At 42.0% G+C, this 27,643-nt stretch overlaps 1 protein-coding gene across 1 annotated transcript in view; it reads right to left on the bottom strand.

The window, feature by feature from the left end:
• Positions 1–757: 757 nt before the first annotated feature.
• Positions 758–27,643, bottom strand: part of TIMP3 (TIMP metallopeptidase inhibitor 3) — a 61,474-nt gene continuing 34,588 nt past the window's right edge. The window contains exons 2-5 of the mRNA XM_051961533.1: positions 15,684–15,766; positions 6,629–6,740; positions 5,936–6,057; positions 758–4,658 (exon numbers count right to left, since the gene is read on the bottom strand). Coding sequence (XP_051817493.1) covers positions 4,461–4,658; positions 5,936–6,057; positions 6,629–6,740; positions 15,684–15,766 — 515 coding nt within the window. The 3' untranslated portion in view covers positions 758–4,460. The remainder of the gene's footprint in view (positions 4,659–5,935; positions 6,058–6,628; positions 6,741–15,683; positions 15,767–27,643) is intronic.

The following is a 27,643-nucleotide window of genomic DNA, read 5'->3' as shown; positions in this document are numbered from 1 at the left end:
CCCAGCTGAGGATCGGGGCTCTCTGTACACAATTTCAAAACCACCAAAAGGCACTATTTTATAAGAAGTCATGGTCTAGGCGCAAACTTTAGTGCTGAACTAGAATATCTTGGTGTGGTTGCAGTCACAAGAAACAGTATAGAGAATGCTTGAACCAAGTGGACTTGGAACTAAGTGGACAAACGTCCAGTTTGTCCCCCATCTATTGCAAATGAAAAAGCCAACAAATAGCGTCGTGCTCAAACACAGGGCAGCTGTGAGGGTAGGAAGGACGAACATTGGATTTCCTAAGTGTCTGAGCTGGCACTTTATCCAGGGCCAGAATTCCTTCCACTCAAGTCCCACCTTGGTCCCCTCTTAGCCGTGTGTGATCCTGGGCCTGTGCCGAGTCCCGGGCAGTTTACTAAGATTGGAAATTACGGATGGGCTGTGAGCCGTATCAGTTGAGGGACTTTCCATTTGGAAGGATAAGATTACAGGTCTTTGACAGATTTATATGATGATGTTTACAACTGAGCCATGCAGCCAGGGTTTTATGGAATAACCTTCACCATGATCCCCCCTTCTGAAGGATGCTTGCGATTTTCCAGATTAAGTCTGCCTCGGTGTGGAGGAGAGGAGGTTCAGCCCATCCCGGGGAGTTAGTCACTTCTCTGGACAGGATAATTCCCCACAAGTCCCGAGACTGGGAGAGAATTTCAGAGCGAAGGGCAGACATCCACACACATACACAACACAGAGAGGAGACCAGATCGTGTTTGTGATAGAGATAAAACCACTTTACTATTTAGAATAAAGGACACACTATAAAAAGTGAACATTATGCCACATGACCTTACAAGACAATATACATTCACGGAATATAAAATTCATAAATAACATGGAGGAAAACTGTAAACAGTGCTACAAAATTTAGCGACAAATACATTCCTTCCAGACAAGGTTTTCTCCTGGTGCTTTTCCCTCCCGTAACATGAGGACGGCAGACTGGCTACACCGAAGGGCTGGAGACAGTTTAGATGCCCGTGGGTGCCACGAGCTCATTTGGAGGGCTTGATCAGTGCCAGAGAATCTACTCCCTCTATCTCATGCTTTTTCTCTTGACCGAGGTGGGAGAGGGGGCTCTAATTGAGAAGCTTTTGTAAAGCAGAAATAGGGCTGGATCCAGCATCAGAGGACCTGGGTTTGAATCCCTGCTTTGTCACTTTGGGGTGATCACTGAACTTTCCTCTTCTGCAAAAAGAGAGGATTGGACAAGATGACCTTGAAGGCTCTTTCCAGCTCTCGATTCTAGGTCTGCTCAACTCCCCCATGGCTCTTTCACTGGGCCAAAGTCCCGCACAGGTTGACTCCTGTCTCCCTTTCAGCTACCCAGATGACCTTTTCTTTTTTCAAAAAGTAGCCAGAAGCAAAGACTCTCAGGCACTACCCTACCTGACTCCACTTTCCACCCCTGTCAGAGCTGATGGTGTCCGTGAATGAGGTGGAGAGAACGGAGGGACGACAAATCATTCCAAAGAGGCAAGACTCTCGTGTCTGTTGGGAAGTATGTTTCCAATTGGCTGCTGGCTTCTAGCTCCCCTCCCCTGGTCCAATTGGTCCTTTCCCAAGAATCGGGGAAAGTGAACAAGATGAAGCTATGGGGATCTTGCACTGATTATCTCCAGAACCGCCATGATCGTGGTTTGGCGTTAGAGAGGAGGGAAAACGGACATCACCTGGCCAGGTAGGATGACCGCATCTGAAATCAAATTCCTGATCTGTTGGGATTCTGGGTATTGCTAATGGGTAGGTTGGGAGTGAAAGAGAAGGCCAGGAGAGCCAACAAACTTCTGACGCTCATGGGAGGAAAATAGCTCAATCCAGAGCCACCCTCCTCCAGATTTGTTTTTACGTCCATAGGACAAGATTCCACGTTTTCACCAGTCATGCGACTCTTTTTAAGCTTTTTTTTCTGGCCTGGATTGTTCTCTTTTTACTCTCTTCCACCAGAAAAATTCTTGCCACCCAAGGGCATGCCCAAATCAAACGTCCCTTCTCCCCACGGAAGCAAAGAGTTATTTGCTCTCTGATCCTCCACATTTTTTGCCAGTCTGGCTTTCTACACTTCAAATGTTTTACTTTTCAAAATATTAATAAAATTTGGTGGAATATGGGGGTAGGGGAAGTGTCTAGTTTTGCTTTGAAAAAATAAATGTGCAGATATTACGACCTACGTACAACACAGAACTTAGCAAAACAAAACAAAAAAATTAACAATAATTTGAAGTACTGAGATGACTCAGCTACATAAATGACCTTGAATTAAACATTAAGTGAACAGATATAGTCAACAAAGCTGTAGCTTATAGCAAGCTCGGTAATCACCCTTGGACATCACACAAGAGACTTTTTTTTTCTTTTCTTTTATCAAGACCCCATTGTCTCTGCCCTGGTCTGAAGCTGTCAGAGAGAGGTGGGATCCCCCCTAGTATCGTCTCTGTCTTCCCTAGAGGCCATCCAGCATTTGCTTTTTTGTTTCTTTTAGGTCTTACTGAAGTTCTCCATTACCATGATCTTTTTGGAGATCACCCATGATGGCCACCAAAAAGGTGACACTCGGGTCTCGAGGAAACTAGAATTCAGGATACCCCATTTCTAGTCTGGGGGGGGGCTATACAAAGGCTAAATACTCTAGTTTGAGGTAACAAGAAGCCTTAGTTATTCATGGGCACACTCTGTTGTTTCCGGCAGTATGGTTATCTCCTTGTCTTGCCTTGATGCTCTCCGGGTCAGAAAGACAATGGCAGGGGGTTATTTCAAATGGGGTTAGGGGATATATGTGTATGTACAGGCAGAAGCATCTTGTTGGTGATTTAAAATACAAAACAAAACCAGAAAGCAGAGCAGCTCTGTTTCCTAAAGTGGAATGAACTGAAGGTTCAAAATCATGTTTGATAAATAATTATAATCTTAAAAAAAAAAAAAGAAAAAGAAAAACTTGTGTTAAATGTCACCACCCCCAAAACTCTGTAAAATGCACATCAACCATTTTCTCAGTATCTCCTATTTATCAACATTAAAACTTAAAATAATTTTATTTAATAAGAGAATTTATATTATAGTTTTCTTTTTAAAAAAATCAAAAGACAATAAAAAGCCCTTCAGCCAACAGCAAAAAAAATCAACCTCTCTAGCCTCTAACACCACTTGCTAGGCTGTGGGGACAGGGAAGAAGCCCACCATGGGTCCGGCAAAGGGAAGCTGGGAAAGGGGAAGCTGTACAATCCAGCCCTTGCTAGAAACAATGAGGGGATGGACATTCCGTTAAGTGAAGAAGGCAGATTCTGTTCTCCCCACCCCTACGTCTCCCATCTCGTGGCCCCAGCTGCCATATTGAGGTCACTAGCCTAGGAAGCTGGGGAGGAGAGATTCTAAAGGCTCTGGGCTCCTTCCTGGAGTTGGAAAATTTTAATATCAAAAGCCAACAACTTGGAATGTCAGGGTTTCCATCTTGAAACAAAAAAGGCAGGGAGAAAGAGGATGTCAACAGCATTGAATGTAATTCTGTGTCCTGTAAAAAACTTAGCTTATACCTCTGTGTGGCTATAGGTATATGTGCACCTAAATACATTCCCTCCCCTCCCTCTTTGAGCTGAAAGCTAATTGGGCAATGGTGTTCTCCAAGCAACATTCTAAAAGGACTCCAGCTAAGACCTAGGGGGATAAAGTTCTTGAATGTACATGGCGAGCTCCCTGCCAAACAGAGATCACAGAGTTTCTAGGAGCCTTTCACCTGGTCTGCTGTAAAAGGCGGGCACATTTCCTCCTGGCTCTGCCCTGCTGAAACAGGGCAGTCTAGAAGGTGGGGGGGTCTGCAAGGGGCTGGGGGCGCACACAAGCGTGCTCCCCCTCACTTCACGCTCTCCGGCGTACAAGCTGGCCATCGTACATGCAGACAAGAGTTCCAAGAGGCTATTGGGGTTTCCAATCCCATCTCCCCCCATGCCTCGGGATTTGCTTCCTTGTTAATCTCGGCCCATCCCATCATCCCCTCCCTTCAGAAAATGCCTTGTCTGTATATACTTTGTGCACTGGGGAAAAAGAGGGAAGGAGCAAGGGGAAGGGACAGAAGGGATTACAATGCCCAACCGGGATAGTTTTTAGATTTTTGTTTTCCTAAAAAAATATAGATTATATAGACGCTGATAAAAGAAGTTTGCTCTCCTTGTTCATTTCTGGCAAGCCATCATAGATTTCCCCAGGTGGAAACAGGTGATGTCAAAGCCAAAAAGAAGGGGGGGAGGGAAATGTGATTAAAAATAAACTCAGTATGACGGCATAGATTTTTCCTTTTAAGTGTTCGAAGTGCTAAATCAGAAAACAGGCACTAATTTCATTGTCATCATCTGGTAAGAGTTAGTGTCCGAAGGAAGCTCAGCCGGAAGAGGGAAGGGAGGGGGAAGGGGAGAGACGGCAGCTCAGGGGTCTGTGGCGTTGATGATTGTCTTGTCAGGGGACGCCCAGCCCCTGTACCAGCTGCAGTAGCCCCCCTTCTGCCGGATGCAGGCGTAGTGCTTGGACTGGTACCCTGGGTAGCCGAAGTTAGAGAGCATGTCCGTCCAGAGACACTCGTTCTTGGAAGTCACGAAACAGGGCAGGTAATAGCATGACTTGATCTGAAATTACAGATACAGGGGACAGGTGAGTCACGGGAAGGGCCCTCCACGAACCCAACCACGTTGCAGATGTGGTCCGGTAGGTTCTGGACTCGGGTCTTCCTCAGCCAGCACCTTATACAGCCCAGCATCCAAAGGGGGATCATTTATCTAGTCGTCCTGAGTCTGAATTCAAGTCTAGTCCTAAATCTAACACACAAAGTGTAAACACAACCAAGAAATCCAAAAAGGAGACTCAAATTTTAGTCTCTGCTGTTATTTAGTAGCTGCTAAATCTGAATTCAAGTCTAGTTCTAAATCTAACACACAAAGTGTAAACACAACCAAGAAATCCAAAAAGGAGACTCAAATTTTAGACTCTACTCTGACACTGATTTTTCTGAGGTCTCTTTCATTCTTGGCAAATGTTCGTTGAGTCATCGATTGACCTTTGGTAAGTTATTCCCTGGGCCTTGGTTTCCTGCTTTGTCAAATGAGGGGGTTGGAGAGGTCCTCTGGGATTTCTTCCAGTTTGGGGTCTTTAACCCTATGACATCACAATCTTTCTGGACCTTGTTCTTCATCTATAAAACGGGATCTAAGATTTCTACCATCTTCCCCCAAAGTAGTGCAAAAGCACTTTGTCAGAATTGACAGAAAGAAGGAGGATGATTTTCCTCTCCAACTGGATTCCTGCCTCTCCTCCACCCTTGGCAGGGGATGGACGGGGCTCTGATTCAGCTTTCAGGGCGAGCCCCAAACTCCTGGGACAGGGCCCCAGCCAAGGAGCCTAAAGGGCCCTTGTTTGCCTTGGGTTGCTGAGTGGGCATAAGGTCCATGGAAGGAAAAGCAGGATTTTTTTGTATTTAGTCGAGTTCTATTTCCATCTGATGTGTGTCAAAGCCCGGCTTCCTTCCCCCAAACACAGACGTGCAGAGAGGGGAAACTGAGGCTCAAGAAGAAAGAACTTGCCCAAGATTATTCAGGCAATCAGAGCTGGAAAAATCTCAAAACCTTCCTTGATAGATGAGGGAACCAGGGAGGTCTAGTCTAACCCATTTCTTTTTCTTCTTTTTTTAATTAGAGCTTTTTATTTTCAAAACATATGCATGGATAATTTTTTAACATTGACCCTTGTGTTCCAAATTTCCCCCCTCCCCTAGATGGCAAATAATCCAACATAGCTAATCCATTTATTTCCTACATGAAGAAACCTAGATGTCAAAGTTAGCCCAAGTCACAGAGGTAAGTGAGGGACAGCTCAGATGCAAATCCAGGTCCCTCTCCCCGCATCTTACCTTGCAGTTGCAGCCCAGGTGGTAGCGATAATTGAGCCCCTTGCGCTGGGAGAGGGTGAGCCGGTCCCACCTCTCCACAAAGTTGCACAGACCCGTGTACATCTTGCCGTCATATACTCGGCCTGGGGGAGGAGAAGGAATACAGGAGCATCACCTCTCTGGTCCCTGTAACCTGGCTGGTGGCCCCCAATCAGTCACCAAGCATTTATGAAGCTTTACTAGCTACCAGACACTTCAACACTTTGGGGATAAAGAACCAAAAACTGCACTAGTTCCCCTGCCTAAGAGGGAATCAGTCACTTATCTCTGGACCCGTTTCCTCACTGAAAATGGGGACATTGAATAAGGTAGCCTCTCATGTTCTTTACCAATACTACCCGAGATCCCTTTAGGATCAGACAGTATTAGAGACTGGAGAAGTCAAATGAACTTTTTACAGAGAGGTAAACTGAGGTCCAGAGAGAGTGACCTGTTCTCTAATGTGACATTACACAACCAAGTTTGTGAGACAGTATTCAAGCCAAGTGTCCTCTCCGCTGTCCTGCATTGTCAGGAGCTCTTTGGGGGTGAATGGTGGAATCATGGCCCAGTTATACTCCTAAGTGGGCCCTTCCTCCTTCCTTCTCTCCCCCCTGCGGGGGCTGTAACCACCCACGGGGAACAGGATGATCTCTCCTAAATCCGGGCCCTTACCTGTTATCAGATACTGGTATTTGTTGACTTCCAGCTTCAGCCCACAGAGGCTCTCTGAAGCTTCCGTGTGGATGTACTGCACGTGGGGCATCTTGCTGAAGCCCCTGTACATCTGTGGGGAAAGGAAAAGGGGGTCTTTGTTAGGTGGCAAGGAAACTTAGAGCAAAATGAAAGTCTTTGGGGAGGGTGGAGTGAGAACAGATCATTTCTTTTACTCTTTTTAAGGCTAAAAAAACCTTATTACCTTTTTTGCTTTTTACATCTCCCTTATTTCCAATACACCTTTCTCCCCTTCCCCTTAAGAGCCATCCCTTGTAATTACAAATAAAAGAGAGTAATTTAACAAAACTTATCAATAGTATTCCTCACCAATAGTCTCCCACCTTGGAAAAGAAAAAGGAGGCTTCCCCCCCACTCCAAGTAGACATTAATTAATCTCTCATTTCTCTCCACTCTATTCCTTCTAAGCCAGACCCAGAAAAAAGGAGCTTCTTTGCATCAATCCATATTAAAATAGGTATTTTTCCTTGTTCAGTGCCTGACACTGAAATGAAACAAAAATATCCCAGGATTTTAAAAGATGGCATTCTTGGTGAGTCAATGATATGTTCAAAAGATTGTCTTCTCGAGGGAGCTTCAGATTTCAGCAGAGGAGATCCCATGGGATTGCACGTTTACAGCTACAGAGACCAACCTGTCCAACCCTCTCATTTTACAGAGGAGCATGGTGAGGTACACCTGAAATACTAGGTTCCATTTAAAAAACAATTTAAATGAGTTTTGCCAATACCTTTTGTATATTAACAGATTGGTCCAATAACCCGCCCTTTCCCTTTCAAGCTAATGGCCCTTCTAGTTATTTATAATACGTAGTTATTCCCCATCATTCCCTACAATTATGTGAACTCCTTGCTGGCTAAAATAATGTTTTTGTCTCTCCAAAGCCCACAAAGAGTAAGTATCCAAATGCTTTTTGAGTGAGAAAGAAAATAGGCACACCCCACTTTAGGAAGGGTTTTGGTGACCCAGATGATGAATGGAGATCTTAAGAAAATGTGTTGGGAAGAATACTTTGAAGGAAAGGGGTAATTTTTAACTGGCAAAGACAAGACTTGGCGTGAAAGGAAAATTCTCTTCAAATGCATAGAAGTGGGATTAGTTTTTTTTTCCTGTTTGGTTCCAGAAAACAGAATTTGAAGTAATGGATACAAGTAGCAGAGAGGCAAATTTCAGCTTAAAGTAGGAAAAATCATCCTAATAATGAGAGCTGTCCAAAAGTGGTGTGGGAGGTGTTGGGCTCTCCATCAGTAGAGGTCTTCGGATGTAGAGTGAGGGACCGGTGGTACATTAAGGATGTGGAATCAGCTGTGTGGGAGGTGTTAGGCTCTCCATCAGTAAAGGGCTTCAGATACAGAGTAGGGGACCAGTGGTACATTAAGGATGTGGACTCAGCTGTGTGGGAGGAGTTGGGCTCTCCATCAGTAGAGGTCTTCGGATGCAGAGTGAGGGACCGGTGGTACATTAAGGGTATTCCTATTTAGGTCCTCTGATTCAGAATCATCACCCAGCACCTTGTATCAGTAAGGACTTATTAAATCTTTCATTCATCCATCCAGTCTAGAAAAAAGATTATTTCATTAGGCCACAAGCACCAGCCCACAGCCACCACGCTTTTCAGGTTCCCACAGTAATCCAAAAGAGAACAGCTGGATTTGTCAAATTCCTGTCAACACTCGATGTCTCATGGAACATGCTGATTTTTTCAGGGCTGAATCACTGAGTACGTAACTCTTGGGAGCTGACACAGTAGAATGGAGAAGCAGGTGAGGCAGAAAACAAAGAATGTTGGGAGTAGCATCTGAAGACCTTATCAGCTAGATGGCCAAGAGCCATTTGGGGCATCCTCCCTTTTTTTACTTAATTGTATTTAATTTTCATCATGTACATGTAAAAATAGTTTTCAACTTTCATCTTTGTAAGATTTTGAGCTTGAAATTTTTCTCCCTCCCCAAGACGACAAGCAATCTGATATAGATTATACATGGACAATCATGTCCAACATATTTCCACATTAGTCATGGTAGGTCACCCTCTTTTTCTGATAAACTTAAGAAAACCCAGAAGAGGGCAGCCAGGAAAGTTTATTCCATATGGATGCTGAAGGAACTGAGTGAGCTCAGTTGTCCTTGAGAACCTGAAAGGGCGTTACTTTGAAGAGAGATTCCATTTGTTTTTTGGAACTCCAGAGGGAAGAACGTGGAGACTCTTGACTCACTGTTCAATGTCCCAGAGGAAGATTTCATAAATTCAGCATTAGAAAACCATCCTCTAGTCTTAGGGATATAGTTATACTCCCCCAAGAAGCAAGCAATTGGAGTTGTGCTCCAACCCCAGGCCAACTAATTCTCCTCAACGTCTCCCTCGCCTCCAGAAACTAGACAACCCCTCTTTAATTTAATTTAGTTTACAGAGAGGAACTTCAGAGGTCATGGAGTCTAGCCTCTTCATTCTGAAGATGGCAGCCCCTGGGATTAAATGCCTTTTAAAGATCACAGATGCTGAAATGGATGTTGTTCTCCTTGTACCTAATATACATCTAGTCCAGACGAGAAATGACTTTTCACCTATTTAATGAACTCCAGTTCAAATCCACTGAGGGACAGAGGGAAGTCAGGAGGGCACTGGGGCCACTGGGCCCGGTTCCCAAGGGCTGAAACAACCTTGTTAGTGGGTGAGCTGAGGAGAGCACTATGGCTGTTACCCAATCCCCTTCCCATTACAGCCCATGGTGGTCTCCAGTGAACTGTTGTTTATAACAGGACAACATCTCTATTCTGGTTTTTCTGGCAAGAGCTATTAATTTGCTTATGCTAATTAATACAAACCAGACATCACCTCATGGGTGTCTCATCATAAGCAGCTTCATGCTCCCCTCTCTGTCTGCACTCATGGTTTCCGTGCCAGAAAGTGGGCTGGAGGGGTTTGGTCTTGATAGAGGGTCCAGGGAACTGCAGCTTTGGGCTTCAGCCTAATGACCCCCTTCTATTCCTGGGGAAATGTGGCCAAATCTTGACATGTCATTTCCATGTGACACCGAATATCATCATCATCATCATCATTATTATTATTGGGGGGCGGGAATAATAAACTTATATTGCAAAGAACCAGGCAGGAGTCCTCTATTTAAGCTGTAGGACTTGGGACAAGTCAAGTCAAAAAGGATTTAAGTGCTGACTATGTGCCCTCAAAGAGTACAGGAGCTGGCAGTAAAAACAAGTCCATGTTTTTGTTGAATTCAGCTGAAATTTATAAACTTCTGTTTCTTTTTGTTAATTGGGAATGACAATAATAATGCTTCTTCAACCTAACAAAAGGATTGTATGTGGAAAGGGCTTTATAGACCCTAAAGTATTGCAAATTAAATGCCTGGGGGTTGGATTAGTGGATCCTGGAGACAGAGAGGATAGTTTACAATAGTCCAGGTGAGAGAAGATAAAGTGGAGGAAAAGGGGATTATTTGAGGGTGCTGTGGATATGGGGGTTAGAGAGTCCTTACCTCAAGGATGATGCTGAAGGGACTGGGAAGGATTGGAAGAGATGCATTTTGAGGTCCTTAATTATAAATATATATGTATATATTTATAATTCTCTCATATATATTTTATACAGTTCAATACAATATACATATATTGATATATTTGCTTATATATTCATATATATGTATATATAAAACATCTCTAGCTAAAGAAAGAGGAAGATACATAGAATAAAAATACTGGGATAAAAATCAATCCCAAATGCATTTATTAAGCACCTACTATGTGCCCCAGATTAAACAGGTGAAAAGTCATTTCTTGTCTGGACTACAAAAACCAAAAAAAAAAAATCATACAGCCTCTGCCTTCAAAGAGCTTACATTTTATCAGAAGAGATAGGTCTTACCTACTCTCCAAGGGATTATGTTAACAGAGTCCCTCCCTGCAAGGGTCCCAAGAGGCAGGGAAATACAAATAGTTACCAGCACCATTTTTTTTTTTTTAGATCAGGAAAAGGAGGCTGAAAGGGACAGACCAAAGCTACATCTGGAATGGGTCCAATGAGGGAGCCAGTACGGGGTGGGGTAGATCCCTGGCACCTGAGGGGGGCTGCCCAGAAGGAAGGTCAAACTTCAAAAGAGATTCGTTCTTATAGATATTATATATAATTATATATGTATTATTTATTATAATTATATGTTTGCTCGAAGAAAAGGCTGAAGGAAGGAAGCCAGCACAGCTAGAGCCAAACAGATTAGCCCAGGGGGGCTTCCTGCCCAAGGTCAGGGTGAATTGCATGAGTCAGTGTCCTGCTCCTTGGGACAGCCCCACAGTCCAGCCTGGACACATTGTCCCACACGTGCAGCCCCTCCCACAACCAAAGGCCCAGGAGACTTTTCTAGAGAACAACAGCTCCCAGCAAAGGGGACCGTTTTCTCACGGTCTTGCTGGGAGAGATAAAGGCTTGGGTAGATTAGGGCTATACCTCCTGGCAGCCATCACTCTCACCTGCCCCACCAACCCTCGGGATTGAGACACAACTAATCACCAGATTGGGTTTCACAGCCAACCTGATTCCCCCCAATTCTTGACCCTTGCCCCTGAGACATCATCTGCCCTTTCCAGGATGTCTGATTATAGATATTTATGGCCACTGATTTAGAGTGAAAAAGTACCCCCCCCCCAGGCCATCTAAACCAATTTTAAAGATGAAAACACAGAGACCGAGAGATGCTACATGGCTTAGGGTCTGGAACTGGAAGAGACTCAGAGCCTAAGATCAACACTATGATTTTTACAAATAGGGCAACTGAGACCCGGGGAAATTGTCACTGCCCCAAGGTCCCTCCCAGATGAAGTTCTGGAAGTAGAGTAGCAGTCAGAACTAGGCAGGAGGGAAGGAGCAAGACTAGAAGAGATTTTCATGGAGAAAATCTCTGCTATTTCTACTTAGGGAGATGTCTTTCTTGACATCTCCCTCCTGTTGGAAAATAAAAAGTGTGGTCATTCTGTACCATGTTCAGGCTCCGTTTAATCCTGCAGGGAGGGAGCCCTTCATCACCCTGGCTGACTCAGGGGCAGACTCACTAATCCAATGGAACAAAGTGATTGCAGACAGGGCCCAAGCTCCTGCCAACACACACGTGGGACTTGTCTCTCCTCTGACAATATTTTTTTTCTGATACACCCTTGGCAAAAGTCACAGAGGAAGTGCTAAGTGGCTGGTGAGTGGACCATAGCCAAACTCTGTTCATTCCCTATTAATACGAGAAGGGACTTTTGAGGTCATTGAGATGAACCCCTTCATTTTACAAATAGGGAAACTGAGGCTCAGAAAGGCCACCTAAGTTGCAAGATTGTGAGTGGAAGTAGAAAGATTCAAATTCAAGGTATAGATTTAGTGCTGGAAGTCATTTAAGCCCACCTACTCATTTTCCAGACGGGGAGGAAGAGGCTTTCCCACAGTCACTCAGACCCTGGATGGTTCTCAGTCAGCTAATGCCAAATTATTTCATGCTCTTTAAATGATGGTGAAATAACTCAGGAGAAGAGCAGGTGGAAACAGGATGGGGAAGAGGAAGACAGATTTCCTTTCTCTGTTGATTCCAAATTGAGCTTCTCTAATTTGAGGGCAGTAAAAACCTTGTTATGAGGAGCTTCGGGGATCAGGCACTTAGGCTAAAAGTTTGCAGATGATGTACAGAATTCTATAAAAAATAGAGGATCTTCAATGGAGGGTCCCAAAGCTAGAGAAATAATAGTTGAGGCTTAAAGAGCTACAAAGCTTTTTGTAAGACTTACAAAGAGTTGAACAAAGTAACAAAGTTACCTTCCATATGTTTCACAAAACAGTAGAGTTGGTCTTAAAACCCCAAAGAACTGGATTCAAGTTCTGCTCTAGACATAGAGAGCTTGGGCAAGTCATTTAAGCTCTAAATCATCTAAGTCGGGCTTCTTAAACTCTCTCCTCATACTCCTTTTTGCCAGAGAAATTTGTATGTGATCCCAGGTACATAGGAATACAAAATAGGTATACAAATCAAACATTTACTGATAATACATCTTAATCTCCTGATCCCCAGACTTAGTTAAGGAGTCACATACCCACAGTTTTAGAAATTTTGGCCTAAGCATCTCTCCAAAATTGAGCTACAGAATAGATGCCTACCTGCATTGATAGAAAGAGTTTGCTCTTCTGGAAGTTCTCTGCCTATGAAATCATAGGTCCAGGGTCCATTAAGTTATCTCATGTGAGCCTCATTACAACCCTAGGAAGTTTTAGCTTTTTAAGATAGGGAAACTGAGGCAATAGAATAAAGTAACCTGACCAAGACCACAAAGCTATGAAATAATTGATAATACTCAATCCAGGAGTCCTTGTAAACTTTTTAAACATTAATTTTTGTTAACTGTATTTTTGGGGAGAGGAAATCTGGATTAAGTAACTTGCCCAGAGTCACACAGTTAGTGAATCTCTGAGGATGGATTTGGACTCCAGGACTGGTGTTCTATCCACTGTGCCCCACTAAATGTATATTAAGAAAATTGGTAATCCTATATATTTTGTTTTAGGCATTTAAAAGTGACTCTCTGAGGAAAGGGGTGCAGAGACCACCCAATTCACCAAAGATGGCCGTGAAACAGATTAAGAACCTCTGGTTCTACTCCTTTATGAGAGGGTATGAGCATTCCCTCCACATATTCATTAATCGATTTAGTAATTTTCTAGATAGAGTTCCAAAGTGTTTTCCAGAATAGCCAGACCACTTCCCAGCTCCACCAACAGTGGGCTATTTTCCCATAGTCCCTCCAACATTTGTTTTTTCCTTGTTTTTGTCAGTTTTTTCACTGTGATGCAGGTGTGGTCATCATTTATTAAGAGCCACTGTGCTAGGCTATAAAAGGGTACACCCAGCAATCTCTGACCCGAGACTTTCCAGGGAAGATTGAAAGCACTCGACATATGCAATGAACTCTCTATTATTGCTCAGATTCACTCAAAGACCAACCCATTTCCATTTCTATGTGGCGGGAAAAGAAGCATAAGCGTCTCCCCCCATCCAGGCCCCCGAGGTGGGCAAGGGTACGCCGTGGCCCCGAGATCACCCTCGTCCCAGGGGTTTTGGGGGAGCTTCGTCCCATTCCCAACAGTTCTGCTGCTGGCTCAGAAGCACCTCATAAAAAAAGGAGATTGTTATGGGGCGGGCATTTTCTGACACTCTGCTTTGTCTAATTCATTTCAGATTTGCTATGACCACTGCCAAGGCCTTTAAAAGGGGAGAGGCGGGCGCTCTCAGTTTGTTGTTTCCCAATTCCCCACACCAGCCCCCACACCGGCACTCCCTCATCACCGCCGCCTTCTACAAAGATATAAACTAGTCTCAAGACAGGGCTGTCCGGCCAAAGGAAGCAAGCCAGGGCGGATTTTCAACATTACATAACCGGAGGTCAATGGGTATGTCCAGAAATTCAGAAAATAAGATTTGAAGAGGCAGGTTATGTGAAATCTGAACATGAGGGAGGGATACATTCCAGAAGGGCTACTTACCACCCTGTGGTTGCATGGACACCAGGGCATTCACAAAGACCCAACGGAGAGAAAAGAGTAGTTCTGAAAATGGCTTGCCAGCCCCCCACATCTAAATCCTCCAAGATTTAGCCAGCTCAAAGCCCAGCTCTTCCTTCCTTCATTCACCAGCTACTTGTAAACCTCCATATGGAGGGGAAGAAAGGCCGGGATGAATGGAGGGCTTGCTTTGGGGTCAAGAATCCCTGGGTTCATTACTGGCTGTGTGACCAAAAAGTTACCTAATCCCTTCATGTCCCCAGACAACTGTTCATGACTAGAAGCTACAGTGAAGTTGTTGATTTGAAAGGGTAAAGGGGAGTTTTATGCTTGGAGCTCCCTACAATGATGAAATCTGAGATCCGGAATTTAAAAAATATATGTGTTTGCATATACATCTATATAATAATAACAACTAGCATTTAGAGAGGATTTTGAGGTTTGCAAAGTTTTGTTAATTCATTTAGCACATAAAAGTTACTGCCACAAAAGGAATTAAGACACAGACCCGGCCCTATAGGAAACTTGTAGCTGTCCACTGAATAGTTATCAACAGACTAAGACAATACTAGGGTAACTCCCTCTTAGAATGAATCAGTCCATCAGTGAAACAGCATTTAAAAGTAAGCCTCACCTTAGCTACTTATCTGTGATCCAAGATTATTCTGGAGGACTTGTGATAAAAAAAAAAAAAACTGCCCCAAGAGAGAATGAATATACATTGATGTAAAATGATCTCACTCTCCTTTTGTTTTTTCTTACAACACGGTTAAAATGAAAATGTTTTACATGATTTCACACTATGAATAATATATTGTTTGCCTTCTCGATGGGTAGAAGGGAAAGATTTGAAACTCAAAAAATTGAATTAATGTTAAAATATAAATCATTTAAAGAATAAAACAAAGAAAAAAATAAAAAATTATTAAGCTAAGTACATAGAATGTGGAACAGAAGCCCCTTTATGGGCAAAATCTATTGTTTTTTCCTTAATGTTCCCAGCATAGATAGCATCAGGGAGGATCTGGAGCAGTGATTTTAGGAAAAAAGCTCTCTAACAGGGAAAGTCCAGCACCTTCTCTGACTTTTGGTCCCAGAGAGCTGTCTAGAGATCTAAGTATTAATCAAGAGAGAGGTATCGAATTCCTAAATGCAGCAGGACTCTAACTCAGTTCTTGACCCCCAAATCCCTCCTCTAAAGCACCCAGCTTATTTGCAATGAATTGGACCAAGTCACACAATTCATTAGCAGCTAAGCCAGAACTATGGATTCCCAGCTGAAAACTCTTTCCATGATACCACCCTACTCTCTCCTAGTTACTGAGCCATCCATCACTCCTGGACATTATCTCTACACCTCCAGTGGGATGGAGAGTTAGGGCTGTAGGTGCTTGGAGACAGAATATAAATCAAGGCCGGGGCAGACGCCTCTCAGAGGGCCAACCCTACTCACCTTCATCTGCTTGATGGTGTATATCAGTGTCCCAAAGGGTCCCTCCTTCACCAGCTTCTTCCCCACCACCTTGGCACGGATCACTGGAGAACGAGAGAAAAACATAGAAAAGGCTATTTACTAGAGATTTCCAATGACAAAGAAATCGACTCCACACCCCACCAGTGAGTGTCTCAGGGTGAGGTCTCCAGCCCTAAGTTTCTCTGGAATTATATTGGTATTTTTGGAGCCAACTGGAAAGATGATTTTGTTTACATGAGCAAAGATTCTGAAGGGAGTGAGGAGAAAGGGAAAACTGGCATTGTCCAAGAGTATTCCACAAATAAGTCATAGCTCAGCGCCTCGGCTTTCTCCCTGGATAGTCGTGTACCCTTGTAGCTCTGTTTACTGTTTTGAAAAAAAAAATTGGATCTCAGTACCACTTATCCCTCCTATGAAGCAATGCCACGTGGATCCCTCCCTGGCTTCTGAATTATAATATAATGAAAACCTTTCATGGGATCATAGATCTAGAGCTGAAAGAGACTTCAGGGATCACTGAGTCCAAACCCTCATTTTGCAGAGAAGGAAACTGAGGTCCAAGAAGGAAGAATGATTTTGAGGCAGGCTTTGAACATAGGGCCTCTGATTTCAAAAGTCAGTGCTTTTCCCATTATCACCAAAAGGGATTATAATATCTGTGGTGCTTTAAAGTATACAAAACTGCTTTTCTCATAATTGAGAACAATATGGGATTGTGAGTAGATCTCTGGATTTGGTATCCATAAGAGCAGAGTTCAAATCCCATTTCAGACACTAGCTATGTGATCTTAAGCAAATCCATTAGCCTCTTGGTGCCTCAGTTTACTTATTTATGTAAAGAGGGAATTGGACTACAAACTAGCCTCTGTGGTCCCTTATAGCGAGCTCTGTGATATTATATACTCTAGGAAATAAAGATAAATGGTAAAGTATTAGTGTATACTCTAGCAGATAAAGGTAAACGGTAAAGTATTACTGTATACTCTAGCTGATAAAGATAAATGGTAAAGTATTACTATATACTCTAGCTGATAAAGATAAATGGTAAAGTAAAGTATTAGTGTATACTCTAGCAGATAAAGATAAATGGTAAAGTATTACTCTATAGTCTAGGAGATAAAGGTAAATGATAAAGTATTACTGTATATTCTAGGAGATAAAAATAAATAGTAAAGTATTACTGACCCATTTAATAGGTAGAAAAATAGAGAACCAGGAAAGTTAGAAGCTTTGGTCATAGTAGATAGTATCATCTGGGACTCAAACTCTGACCTAATTCCATATGATCCCACTGACCCTTCTTTCTAGTATGTCTTTTTTCTTTCCAATTTTGATGTTATTTTTAACTTCTTTCCTTTACTTCCCCTCCTCCCCCCCATCCCAGCCCTTCACTCATTCCCTGCTGCAGCCGGGCGACGTCTTTGCTCCCAGAATAAATACTCCTTCAAATAGAGCTGTCATGACATTCTCCTACTCAGCAGCCTCAAGAGGTTTCCTGTTACCTGTCATATCATATCTAAACTGACATTCAGACTTCCCATCAACTTGGCCCCTCTGTTTATGTAGCAGTTAAAGGCTTACAAAGTGGTTTGCAGTAAGGAAGTACCGTGGTGCTTGCTGAATAATGGGTGCTGAACTTAGAGGCTAGAAACCCGAGTTCAAAGGGTACTACCTATGTTATATTGGGCAAGATGAAATTGTGGTCTTTTCATCTGTCAGATGAGAAGGGGGAAACTACGTGGCCTTCAGAGTCCCCTCTAATTTTAGATCAATGACCCTCTCACCTCCCCCAGCCTCAGTTTCTCACTGGAGGAGGAAGTCCTATCTCAGGCCTTTGATTTAAGTTCCCGAACAGCCTTCTGGCTTTAGAGACATCATTTCCCTGTGGGGCTCAGTTTCTTGTAAGATGGAAATGTTTTTATATTCTGTGTACTCACAGGGTTACTATGAGTGTTGAGAAGGATTGTGTAAAGTATAAAGAGTAACCCAGATGCAAGCTGAGCTTATGATCCTCCCCACATGCTTTGCTAATGAGGGCAAGACTTCAGGGGCTCCAAGAAAGGAGGAGTTAGCGTTAGCAGTGTCGATTTGGGCAAGTAGATAGTTTCAAGGTTGAGCTGATCAGACCACCACCCAAGACCACCTAAACCCACCCAAGTAACCGGTGGAGCGCTCCAACTCAGAGTCTACAAGGATTAATCTCTGAGACATCTGGAAGACAAGGGAAGGTTGTAACAGAAAGGATGGACTTTATCAGGAAAGCTTGGCAAGTAGGGAAAGAAAAGCTCAATTCTTTTTTTTTTTGTTTGTTTGAATTACAGAGATAGACATTACCATCACCCCTCATCTTCATGTGGTACTTATAACAACTATTCAACAAGCAGCCACTAAGACTCTTTTATACATATAAGACAGAAAAGTGAATTCAAATCTTGTCTCTGATATTTAAGCTCTTACTCAAGATCATACCAATGCTTAAGATCTCTGGGTCTCAGTTTCCTAATCCGTAAAAAAATAAAGGTGTTGAAATAGATAGCACTTGAGGTTTCTTTTAGCTCTAGACTTATAATCTCTATGTTCTATCTAGGATTCAGTTTTCTTGTTACTAAAACAAAAAAATCGAAATAGATACTTTTGCTATCTTCAATTCTATGATCTAAGACTCAGTTTCCCCCTCTGTAAAATGAAACATTAGGACTAGATGGCTCTAAAATTTCCTTCCAGCTTTAGAGCATATCTTCCAATTATATTATCTTTAAAAGCTCTTACACTCTCAGTTTCCCCGCTGTAAAAAGGAGGAGCCATATCAGATGACTTATGATCCCCAATGTCCCTCCAAATATAACTTGCTGTCTTGGGGAAGGGGGTACGTGTGATCAAACATCCTGATCCCAAAGAGAATCATACAGATGAGGAAAAGCCCCATCGATAATGGGAAAAAGCACAGCCTCAGGTTTTTCTTTCCTTGCTCCCAAGTTCACAAAGCCCACAATGTTTTCTTGTTCTAGAAATATTCAATGCATCACAGTGGAGGAAACACTGGCTTTCAAGTCATGAGAAACCACACCTCTGTTATCTACTAGCTTTTCGGCCATGGCCAAACCGTGCTGATTCTGTTTGTTTCCAAGGCAAGATTCGAACCCAGAACTTTAGTTCCAGCTCTGTTTCCACTCACCCTACCACCTCTCAAATTGCTATGAAATGACCAAGATTCTGAAGTCTAGGATCTTTTTTTCCTCCACCAATGGCCACTTCTATATGGACAAAGATAGATGAGAAGTCCCATCTCCCCCAAACAAAACCTATTCCTCCTTGACAATTCTTGATCTCTGACCCCAGTTCTAGAAGTCACAGCTGAAAGGTGTCATATTTAGTTGTTTTTCCTAGAATCATATGGCAGTTCTGAGAGGAGCTTTGGGCACAAAAAAAGAACAGCAGAACTGCTTAGAATAAGACCTCAGTTTCTTGAGCTGGCCACCAATGAGTTGTGTGACTCTCGATAAGTCACATCACTTTGCCTTCTTCCATCATGGGTTTCCTTGTCTCTAAAAATCCTCTTGCTTTGCAAATAAGAGAACTGAAAGTTAATTAGAAATTCCTGATAGTAATGAAATTACAAGTCCAGTCTCTGGTCCTACCTAGTATAATAATAATGATAATGCTATCAATAAACAATAATAGTTCTTTATAAATATCTCATTTGATTCTCACAACAACTCAGGGAGGTAGGTGCTATTTTACTTATTTATTTATTTATTTTTGCTGAGACAATTGGGGTTAAGTGGCCTGCATACAACTAGGAGGTATTAAGTGTCTGAGGCCAGATTTGAATTCAGGTCCTCCTGATTTAAGGTCTGGTGGTAGGTGCTATTTTAATCTCCATTTTCCAGGTAAAGAAACTGAGGCTCAATTAGAGAAGTACCTCAGCACACTGAGATGGATAGAAAATTTGGAGTCATTGGACCATAATTCAATCCTGTCAAAGCCTTTTATCTATCACTTTACTACTATTACTTTGGGACTTATTTTCCCTTGTCAATACAGAGGTGAAGTGTCATATACCTAGTTAGTATCTAAGGCAGGATTTAAACACAGAATTCTAGCCAACTGGCTGCCATATGTTGTTACCTCCCCGATAGAGTGTGAGCCTCTTGAGGGCAGGGAAAATTTTCTTTTATCTTTATATCCACAGCCCCCAATAGAGTGCCTAGTACAGAGTCCATCCATTGAATTAAGATAACCTCAAAAAGCATATTATCTTAGCCCAAAACTCTCAGGTTAACAAAATGGAAACTGAGGCTGCGAGATCCATTCCCTAATGGATTTAGAACTTGATCCCTATCCCATAGCCACCAAGAGGCAGAGCTGGGCTATGAATCCCAGGGGGTCCTAATTCCAAACCCAGCTCTCCCTTCTGGTTCTCAGTCCCAGCAGGAGGGGGGAAGGGGAGGCATTTCTTTGGCACTCTCCTCTTCTATAAAATCATTACTTTATTGACTTTGAATCCCCATGTGGACTGCAGGCAGCCCAGGCTTTGAACAGAAATGGAATTCTGGTGGCAAAACAGAACCCCACTGCCAATGTGCCTATTAGTCTGTTTCCAGAGGTTTTCCACATGCTACGAATTAGCATATTCAAAGGGGATACAGACACCCAATGAGGGGCTGCATCTCCCAGCTCCCCCACCCTCCTCACCCCCATCTCCTGTCAATTGAATCCAGACCTCTTTTACTAGGACATATAATTAAATTCCCCTTTCTCCAGCAATCTAGGGGGCTAAAAGGCCAACTACTCCAACCCCCCAATAACAGCATTTCCCCTATAAGAGGACCAGGTTTGAATCTAGCTCTGACTCCATGAAAATACATTCATCTAAAAAAAATTTTTTTAAAAGAAAGAAAAATACACTCCTCTAAAAGACTCCAGCTTTTCTTTATCTGCTCCTATGAGGAGCATTTCCACCATCTACCCTGTGAATTAATCATGCCTTCTTACTTTTTCTTTCATCCAGCATTTCCCTTCTCCATTCCCTGCCTGAAATGTCCTTCATCCTCATTTCCTTTTCTTAATATCCTTCAAGATAGACTTCCAACACCACTTTCTATGTGAAGTTAGTCCCATGTCCCATTCTCCTCCCCATAATCACCACTAAATAAACACAAATTTATTATTCTTTTTTTAAAACCTACTTATTCATGCTATCTCCCTAAGCAAAATACAGATTTTCTGAGGGCAGGCATCTTTTCCCTTTTGTTCCTGTATGCCCTACTCCCTTGTACAGTGGAATAAATATCAGGCACCAGAAAAACAAAGGCAAGAATAAGACATTATTTTCTTCAAGGAGTATGAGGAACAGAATTGCTACATTTAGATAATTGAAAAGTATTATAAGGAAGAGACTCAGCCTTCTTGAAGAATAGGGAAGAGCAGAGTCCAGCTAGGTAAGATCACTTCCCAACAATGAGCTGTCCAGCAATGAAATAAGGTACCTTGAGATTCATAAATTACCCTCCTAGGAGTATAGGATTTAAAACTTAGATGTAGAAAGGACCTTAGAGTTCATCTTAGGCAACCCCTTCATTTAAATGGAGGTCTAGAGAGGTTTAATGACTTGTTAAGTTCACACAGCAGAGATTTAACCTACCCAGGAATCCTCTAACCCAAAGTCCAGATTATTTTTATATATATATATATATATTAGGGATTTTGCTGAGGGTATTGGTGATCTAGAGGGCTTACAAGGTTCCTTTATGTCTACTAAGAAGATGTCAGATTTTGCTATAGACTCACATTATAATACTCACCAGGGAATCCTATAGTTTAAAAAATAGGATAGCAATGACAGCTGTATCCAACCCCTTTGCAATGGTAGGAAGTCCACATGGCACAAGTTTTGAGACTCTTGTCAATATTTTGATCAGTTTTGTCGATTCCCCTTCCCTTTCATCTTTTAAAAAATATTACATGTTGTATAATCTGTATCAGATTGCTTATTATTTATAAGAAGGGAAGACAGGATAGAATTTGGCACCAGAAACTTAAGAACTAATGCTAAAGTTCGTTTTTAAATGAAATAAGGGGGAAATAAAATATTTAAGAGATTTTTTCAATTATATATTATATAGGATGATTCTCTTGGAAAAGAAAAAGGAATACTGTGATATGAAAAAGAAAAAATATTCTTTTAAAAATTAGAATAGCATTTTTAAAAGGAAGGCAGTGGGACAGAGAATTTCATTTTTGCTTCTTTTGGAAAAAGCTGAAGGTATCATTCACCAAAAATATTAAAGAGCCAGTATTCTCATTTCCTCTCCTCTTTCCAGGCTTTTTTTTTCTGAAATATCAAGGCCCTTGATTGTTTCCTACCTTTCTGGATCAGTTGGTGGGCTTAGGAGATGAAGAAATTCTCCTGCCAATCTCCCCTGGACCTGGACATACTTGTGTGTTTCTACCTAACAAGACATTTTTTGCCAGTAGACTTGGAAGCCCCCAGAAACCAAGAGTGCCATTGAGATTTCCTGGCTGTCTAATTTTTTAATAGCTTTTGTAGAGATGTTAGGCTAAAATGACTTACATCTCTCCAAATTTTTTTCTTTTTTGTGTATTTGAGTTTATTTTTAGCTTCCTGAGTTTTCTTCTGTGCCCAAAAAAACCCTGTTTAAATAAAACCAAGATTAATATTTGTACTTAACGGAAAGAGTTCGTCAGTGAGGTTTTGAATTTCCATGCTTATCTTTTATATACGAAATGCGTATTAAATGCCCGTCTCAGTTTTGAGATCCACAAATAAAAAAGAGGTGGGGAGTGCTCTGTGAAACTGACAAAAAGTCAAGTTTTCCTGTTAAGCTTGGATGGGATATGGCAAAGTGATTGGATTTTAAACCAGTAATTCTTCCTCATGCTTCCCTCTCTCCCTCCTCTCATTAGCCTGGATTGTTCCCTAATTTTCTGCTAGAGGATGTTTCCTAATTACAAACCTATGTGAACTTGAGCTTGTGCCTCAGTTTTCTCACTGGGAAAAATGAGGAAATTGGACTAAAGAGCCTCTGATGGACCTTATAGCTCAAAGACTTCTGATTCTAAGAAAAACAGGCAAGTGAAGACAGCCCCCGTGTTTTATGACCCTCCTCTACCTCCCCCTTCCCAGATGATGGATCTCACCTGTTGCCTTGACTCAGAAATAAATAATCAACTTAAAAATCCAATAAACAGCCTCTCCCCACTAGTGGGCTCCCTGGAGTGTCCCTAAAGATTTAAGTTCCAGGGGTCAGCCATCTGCAGGGACAGACCATTTCCAGTTCTGGATTTGGGTTCCTCTCCTTTTCTTTTTCTATTTCTAAATTAGGACAAGTTCCTTGTACAAATTAGTGCAAATTTCAAGCATTTTCTAGTTCTTCAAGTCTTTTTCTTCCAAAATTAGTCAGTTACCATGTTATTAAGTACATGAGTAATAGATATATGTCTACAGTACAAGGGAAAAGAAAGGTGGGAACAAATGTAGCAAGAAAAGTAAATACAAAGTTAATAGGGATAGGGAAGGGTAAAAGTGGACCACGGATAACTTAAGGAATCTCGGAAGGCTTCAAGGAGAAGGTGGGACCTGACCTGAATCTCTGAAGGAAATTAGGGATTCCAGGAAGTCCTAAATTCACTCGGTAGGTACTTGCTGAACTGAATTAAATTATCTTCTGCAGACTAAAACGCCCTCGGTTCCTAGAACATCTCTATGGCGTGGTTTCAAATTGTCCTTAGCATCCCAGCTTTCCTCCCTTGGAAGCGTTCCAACTTGTCAAAGTCCCTCCTAAAATATGGTGCCCAGAACGGAGGCCGAGGCTCCAGATGTGGTCTGCAGGGCTGTGATCTCATTTAGTACTACGTAATAAAAAATGGTGGTACTCTCACGAGGCATTAAGGCAATGCTGTGGGGTAAGAACTAAAGGAATGATCTTTGTTAGTTTAAGAAAAAAATGATTTTTATATAAACGTATATGTAATTTATTAAATAAATTACATTATATTTGTTAAATATATTTATATATTAATTTATATGAAATAAATTGCATTTATATTTATTAAATATATTTTGTATTTATATTTATTTATTAAATAAAATTATTTATTTATATTAAGTAAATTATTTCTTCATAGAAATAAGTGATTTATACCAGGTCATCCATTGAGGATCTGAAACAAGGATCTTCCTAAATCCAGGTCTTCCTAAATTAAAATCTAGCACTCTGTTACTATACTAGGCTCCCTCTCTGACCCAAGTTGCTCCCCTCAAAGAGCTTACGTTCTCCTGGCAAGAAAGAACATGGACACAGATCAAAAGACCATAAAAAGCCAGGACTCGAAGGGATTTCAGAGACCAATTTCCCCCCACCCCAAGGGTGTGTCCCAAGCCAGTTCTCTGTGTACTGCACTTTGCTATCTCCTAGGAGCAGAAAACTCATTTAATTCCAATCTAACTGGAAGAAAAGAAGAGAAAATGGAGGCTGATGCAAGAAAAGTGAGTTTCCCTATGCTTCTTACATAGTATCAGCACCCAGAGTCAATGCAGACGATGTGGCAAGAAGCAGGGACCCTGGAACCAGACAGCCCCGAGACAATTATTAACTGTACGATCCCAGACGAGCGTCTTCACTTCTGCCTCAGTTTCCTTAATTGTAAGATGCCCCAAATCAATAACACATCCCCCCTCAGAAATCGTTGTTAACATCAAATGAGATATATTTCTTTTTTTACAGTGCTTGGCACGCAGTAGGCATTTAATCATTGCTTATTCCATTCCCTTCTCCAGTATTTTTTTCCACTGTAACTTTACCTTAACCGTCTTTAAAGTTGCCCAGATTTCTAGAAAGCTGCTGACCCGCACTCGAGTTCAGTCAGACTCAGGAGGTATATGTTTACTTTCCGAAGCTCCGATTTCATCAACAACGATCCGGCAGTAAGCATCGAGGGGTGCTCGAGCCATTCCCCACCCTGCTCCCCACCCCGGTCCCTCCCTGGGCTCCCATTACAGGCCTGAGAAATTTTATCCCACACAAGTGGTCACTGAAATAGCTGCATATTTTTAAACCACAGTCCCTTTGAAGGCCTGCCCAGAAAAACACACCGTGGGGACAAGAGTTTCTCAGAACTTGGGATTTCAGGTCCCGGGTCTCTCGGTGGGACCGGGGCCGCTGGCAACGTCTCACATGCGATGTGTCGTTTTGATTTTCTTTTTTAAACATTGGGGGGCAGCCTGCTAAATGGAAGGGCCGACTGTGATAACTAAAGCTCCTTCCATGACATCCACAAGAGGCCTCTTCTTCCTAAATTATCTCCGAATTCTCAGATGCTCACGTCACAGAAAATCTGTTCTTAAAACATATATTAGGGGAAGGGTAAACAGAGCTTCCCGGGGTCTTAGACTCAAAAAGAAGGAATTTATTTAATATGGCTACCAATGAGACAAGGAGTGACGTATTAATAACTTTTACTCATGAAATATAGTGTAATATATATTGCAATATACATACATATTACATATATGTGTATATATATATATATATTTTTTATTTGCTGATGCAGTTGGGGTTAAGTGACTTGCTCAGAGTCACATAGCCAGAAAGTGTTAAGTGGTCTGAGGCTGGATTTGAACTCAGGTCCTCCTGACTTCAGGGCCAGCCCTCTATCCCCTGTACCATCGAGCTGCTCCATGTATGTATATTTTAGAGGAAAATTCCCAGGTCAGAAAGAAAAGTACCCTTGGGTAGAATTTGAATTCAGGTTAACTGTGTCCCAATCCAGCTCTGTTGGACATGTATATGTATGTGTGTGTGTGTATGAATATGTATGACATATAATAGCAAATATGCACACAATTATATATTAATCATATATAATTAGTCATATATTATACAATTAATAGAGTAATTATATAATTATACTAATTAATGTATTATTTTTTAATATGTTATGATAGATTAAATAATGTAATCTGTAATTAAGTTTTCTTTTAACATTTGTGAATCTAGCCAAGGTCACGGAACTTGAAGGTGGTGCTGTCTAGACAAGACACAGCTGCTCCTTTCCCCCTCTGGTTTTTGTACCTGCCACATCCCCAGGCACCAACCCAAGGCACTGCTCAGCATGGGTGCTTCTCGGGGCAAGGGTAAAAAACAGATGAGATTGGGAAGCCTTTTACTTGAAAACACAAGATTCTAAGAAGCCTCAATAGTCATGGCTTGGGAGTTGAAAGGAAAATTAATCATCCAATCCAAGGATTTTTAATCTAGAGTCAGGATTCCCTTCCCCCATTTTGATAACTTTAATACAACTGGCTTCCTATATGAATCCTATGTATTTTATTTATGTTTCCCCCCCTGAGGCAATTGGGGTTAAATGACTTGCCCAGGGTCACACAGCCAGGAAGTATTAAATGTCTAAGACCAGATTTGAACTCTGGTCCTCCTGACTTCAGGGCTGGTGCTCTATCCACTGCCCTTATTTTATGCATTTAAAAACATTCTGAGAAGGTTTCTTCTTCAGAGGGCACACACAAATGGTAAAGAACCCCCCAGTCTAATCCAGACTTCTCATTTTACAGTTAAGGTAAACTGAGGTCCAGAGATATTAAATAATTGGACCAAAGAACTTCCAGATCTAGAGCCATAAGACATGGAGTGATTCTGAATGAATCTTACAGACAGTATTGGAAAACTTGGGTACAAATTCTGTCTCTCACAGTTAGCAGGTATAAATAACCAGAGGTGTTCCTTACTTCAGTTTTCTCATCTGCAAAATGGGGGTGATTATCCCGATAGAGCCTACCTCATAAAGCTTCTGTGACTCAAAAATGTAATAATGGACAGGCAACATTTTGGAAATTTGAAGACTCCACACATTTAATATGAGTGGTATTCTCATTCTAATGTAATTCAGGAACTTGGAAAAGCCCCAAGGTTCACTTCATGGCTGCACTGAGGCAGTCACAGCCCTAACCTGTGTGGACATGTAGGCTGTGTTCAGGCTTGCTAGAAGCCACGGCCAGAGGGATGGCCGCTGTGCCCAAGGATCTGGTTACAGTTTCTAAAGGAAGGACAGCTCCGTCAATGGTTTGCGTGCGCTTGGCTCATGCCACGTTCCTGGAGGGAATCATCGTCCCGTTGAGCCAATTCCCACGACACAAGACATCTGGAGAACATCTGAACTCAACGCCCATCACCACAGACTCATCCACCAGCTAGCTAGCTACCAGGATAAATGGCCCAGTGGCCTAAGGAACTGTCCCGTGCGTTATCAGAGCGAGAAGGGAGCCCACCTTTGTGATCCAGTCCAACCTCTTCACTCTGAGAACCAAAGTAATGGTAAAAGCTAATGTTGGAGGCCAAGATTGGAATCTGTGTATTCTCTTTATTATTATTATTATTAAAGCTTTTTATTTAAAAAATGCACGGGTGGGCAATTTTCCAACATTAACCCTTGCAAAACCTTCTGTTCCAACTTTTCTCCTCCTTCCTCCCACCCCTTCCCGTAACTGGCAGGTAGTCCAATATATGTTCAATATGTTAAAATATATGTTAAATCCAATATATGTATACATAGTTATAATTATCTCACTGCACAAGAAAAATCGGAATCCATGTATTCGCATCCTAAACAATAATAAATAATAAGAAGGGATGTCCTGGATAGAGCCTTAGATTCCAAACCAGAAGATTTTGGCTCCTGGCTCTGCTCCCTATTTGTTTGACCTTAGGTATACCATTCTGTCACCTCAGGCTCTCATGTTCTTCATTGCAAGACTAAGTTGAATTTGATTTAAGAAACTCTTAAGAAGTACTTACTGCCAAGAGCAAGGGATGCTTGAGGGTACCATGACTTGCAGAAGATTCCACTCTACAGGATGGAGGTGGGACTTTTTTCGGTTCTAGCTCTATGATCCTGGTTGCCCT

Source organism: Antechinus flavipes, chromosome 5 (genome assembly GCF_016432865.1).
Source record: "Antechinus flavipes isolate AdamAnt ecotype Samford, QLD, Australia chromosome 5, AdamAnt_v2, whole genome shotgun sequence".
In the NCBI taxonomy this organism is placed as follows: Eukaryota; Metazoa; Chordata; class Mammalia; order Dasyuromorphia; family Dasyuridae; genus Antechinus; species Antechinus flavipes.
This window is presented reverse-complemented; position numbering and strand designations above follow the sequence as displayed.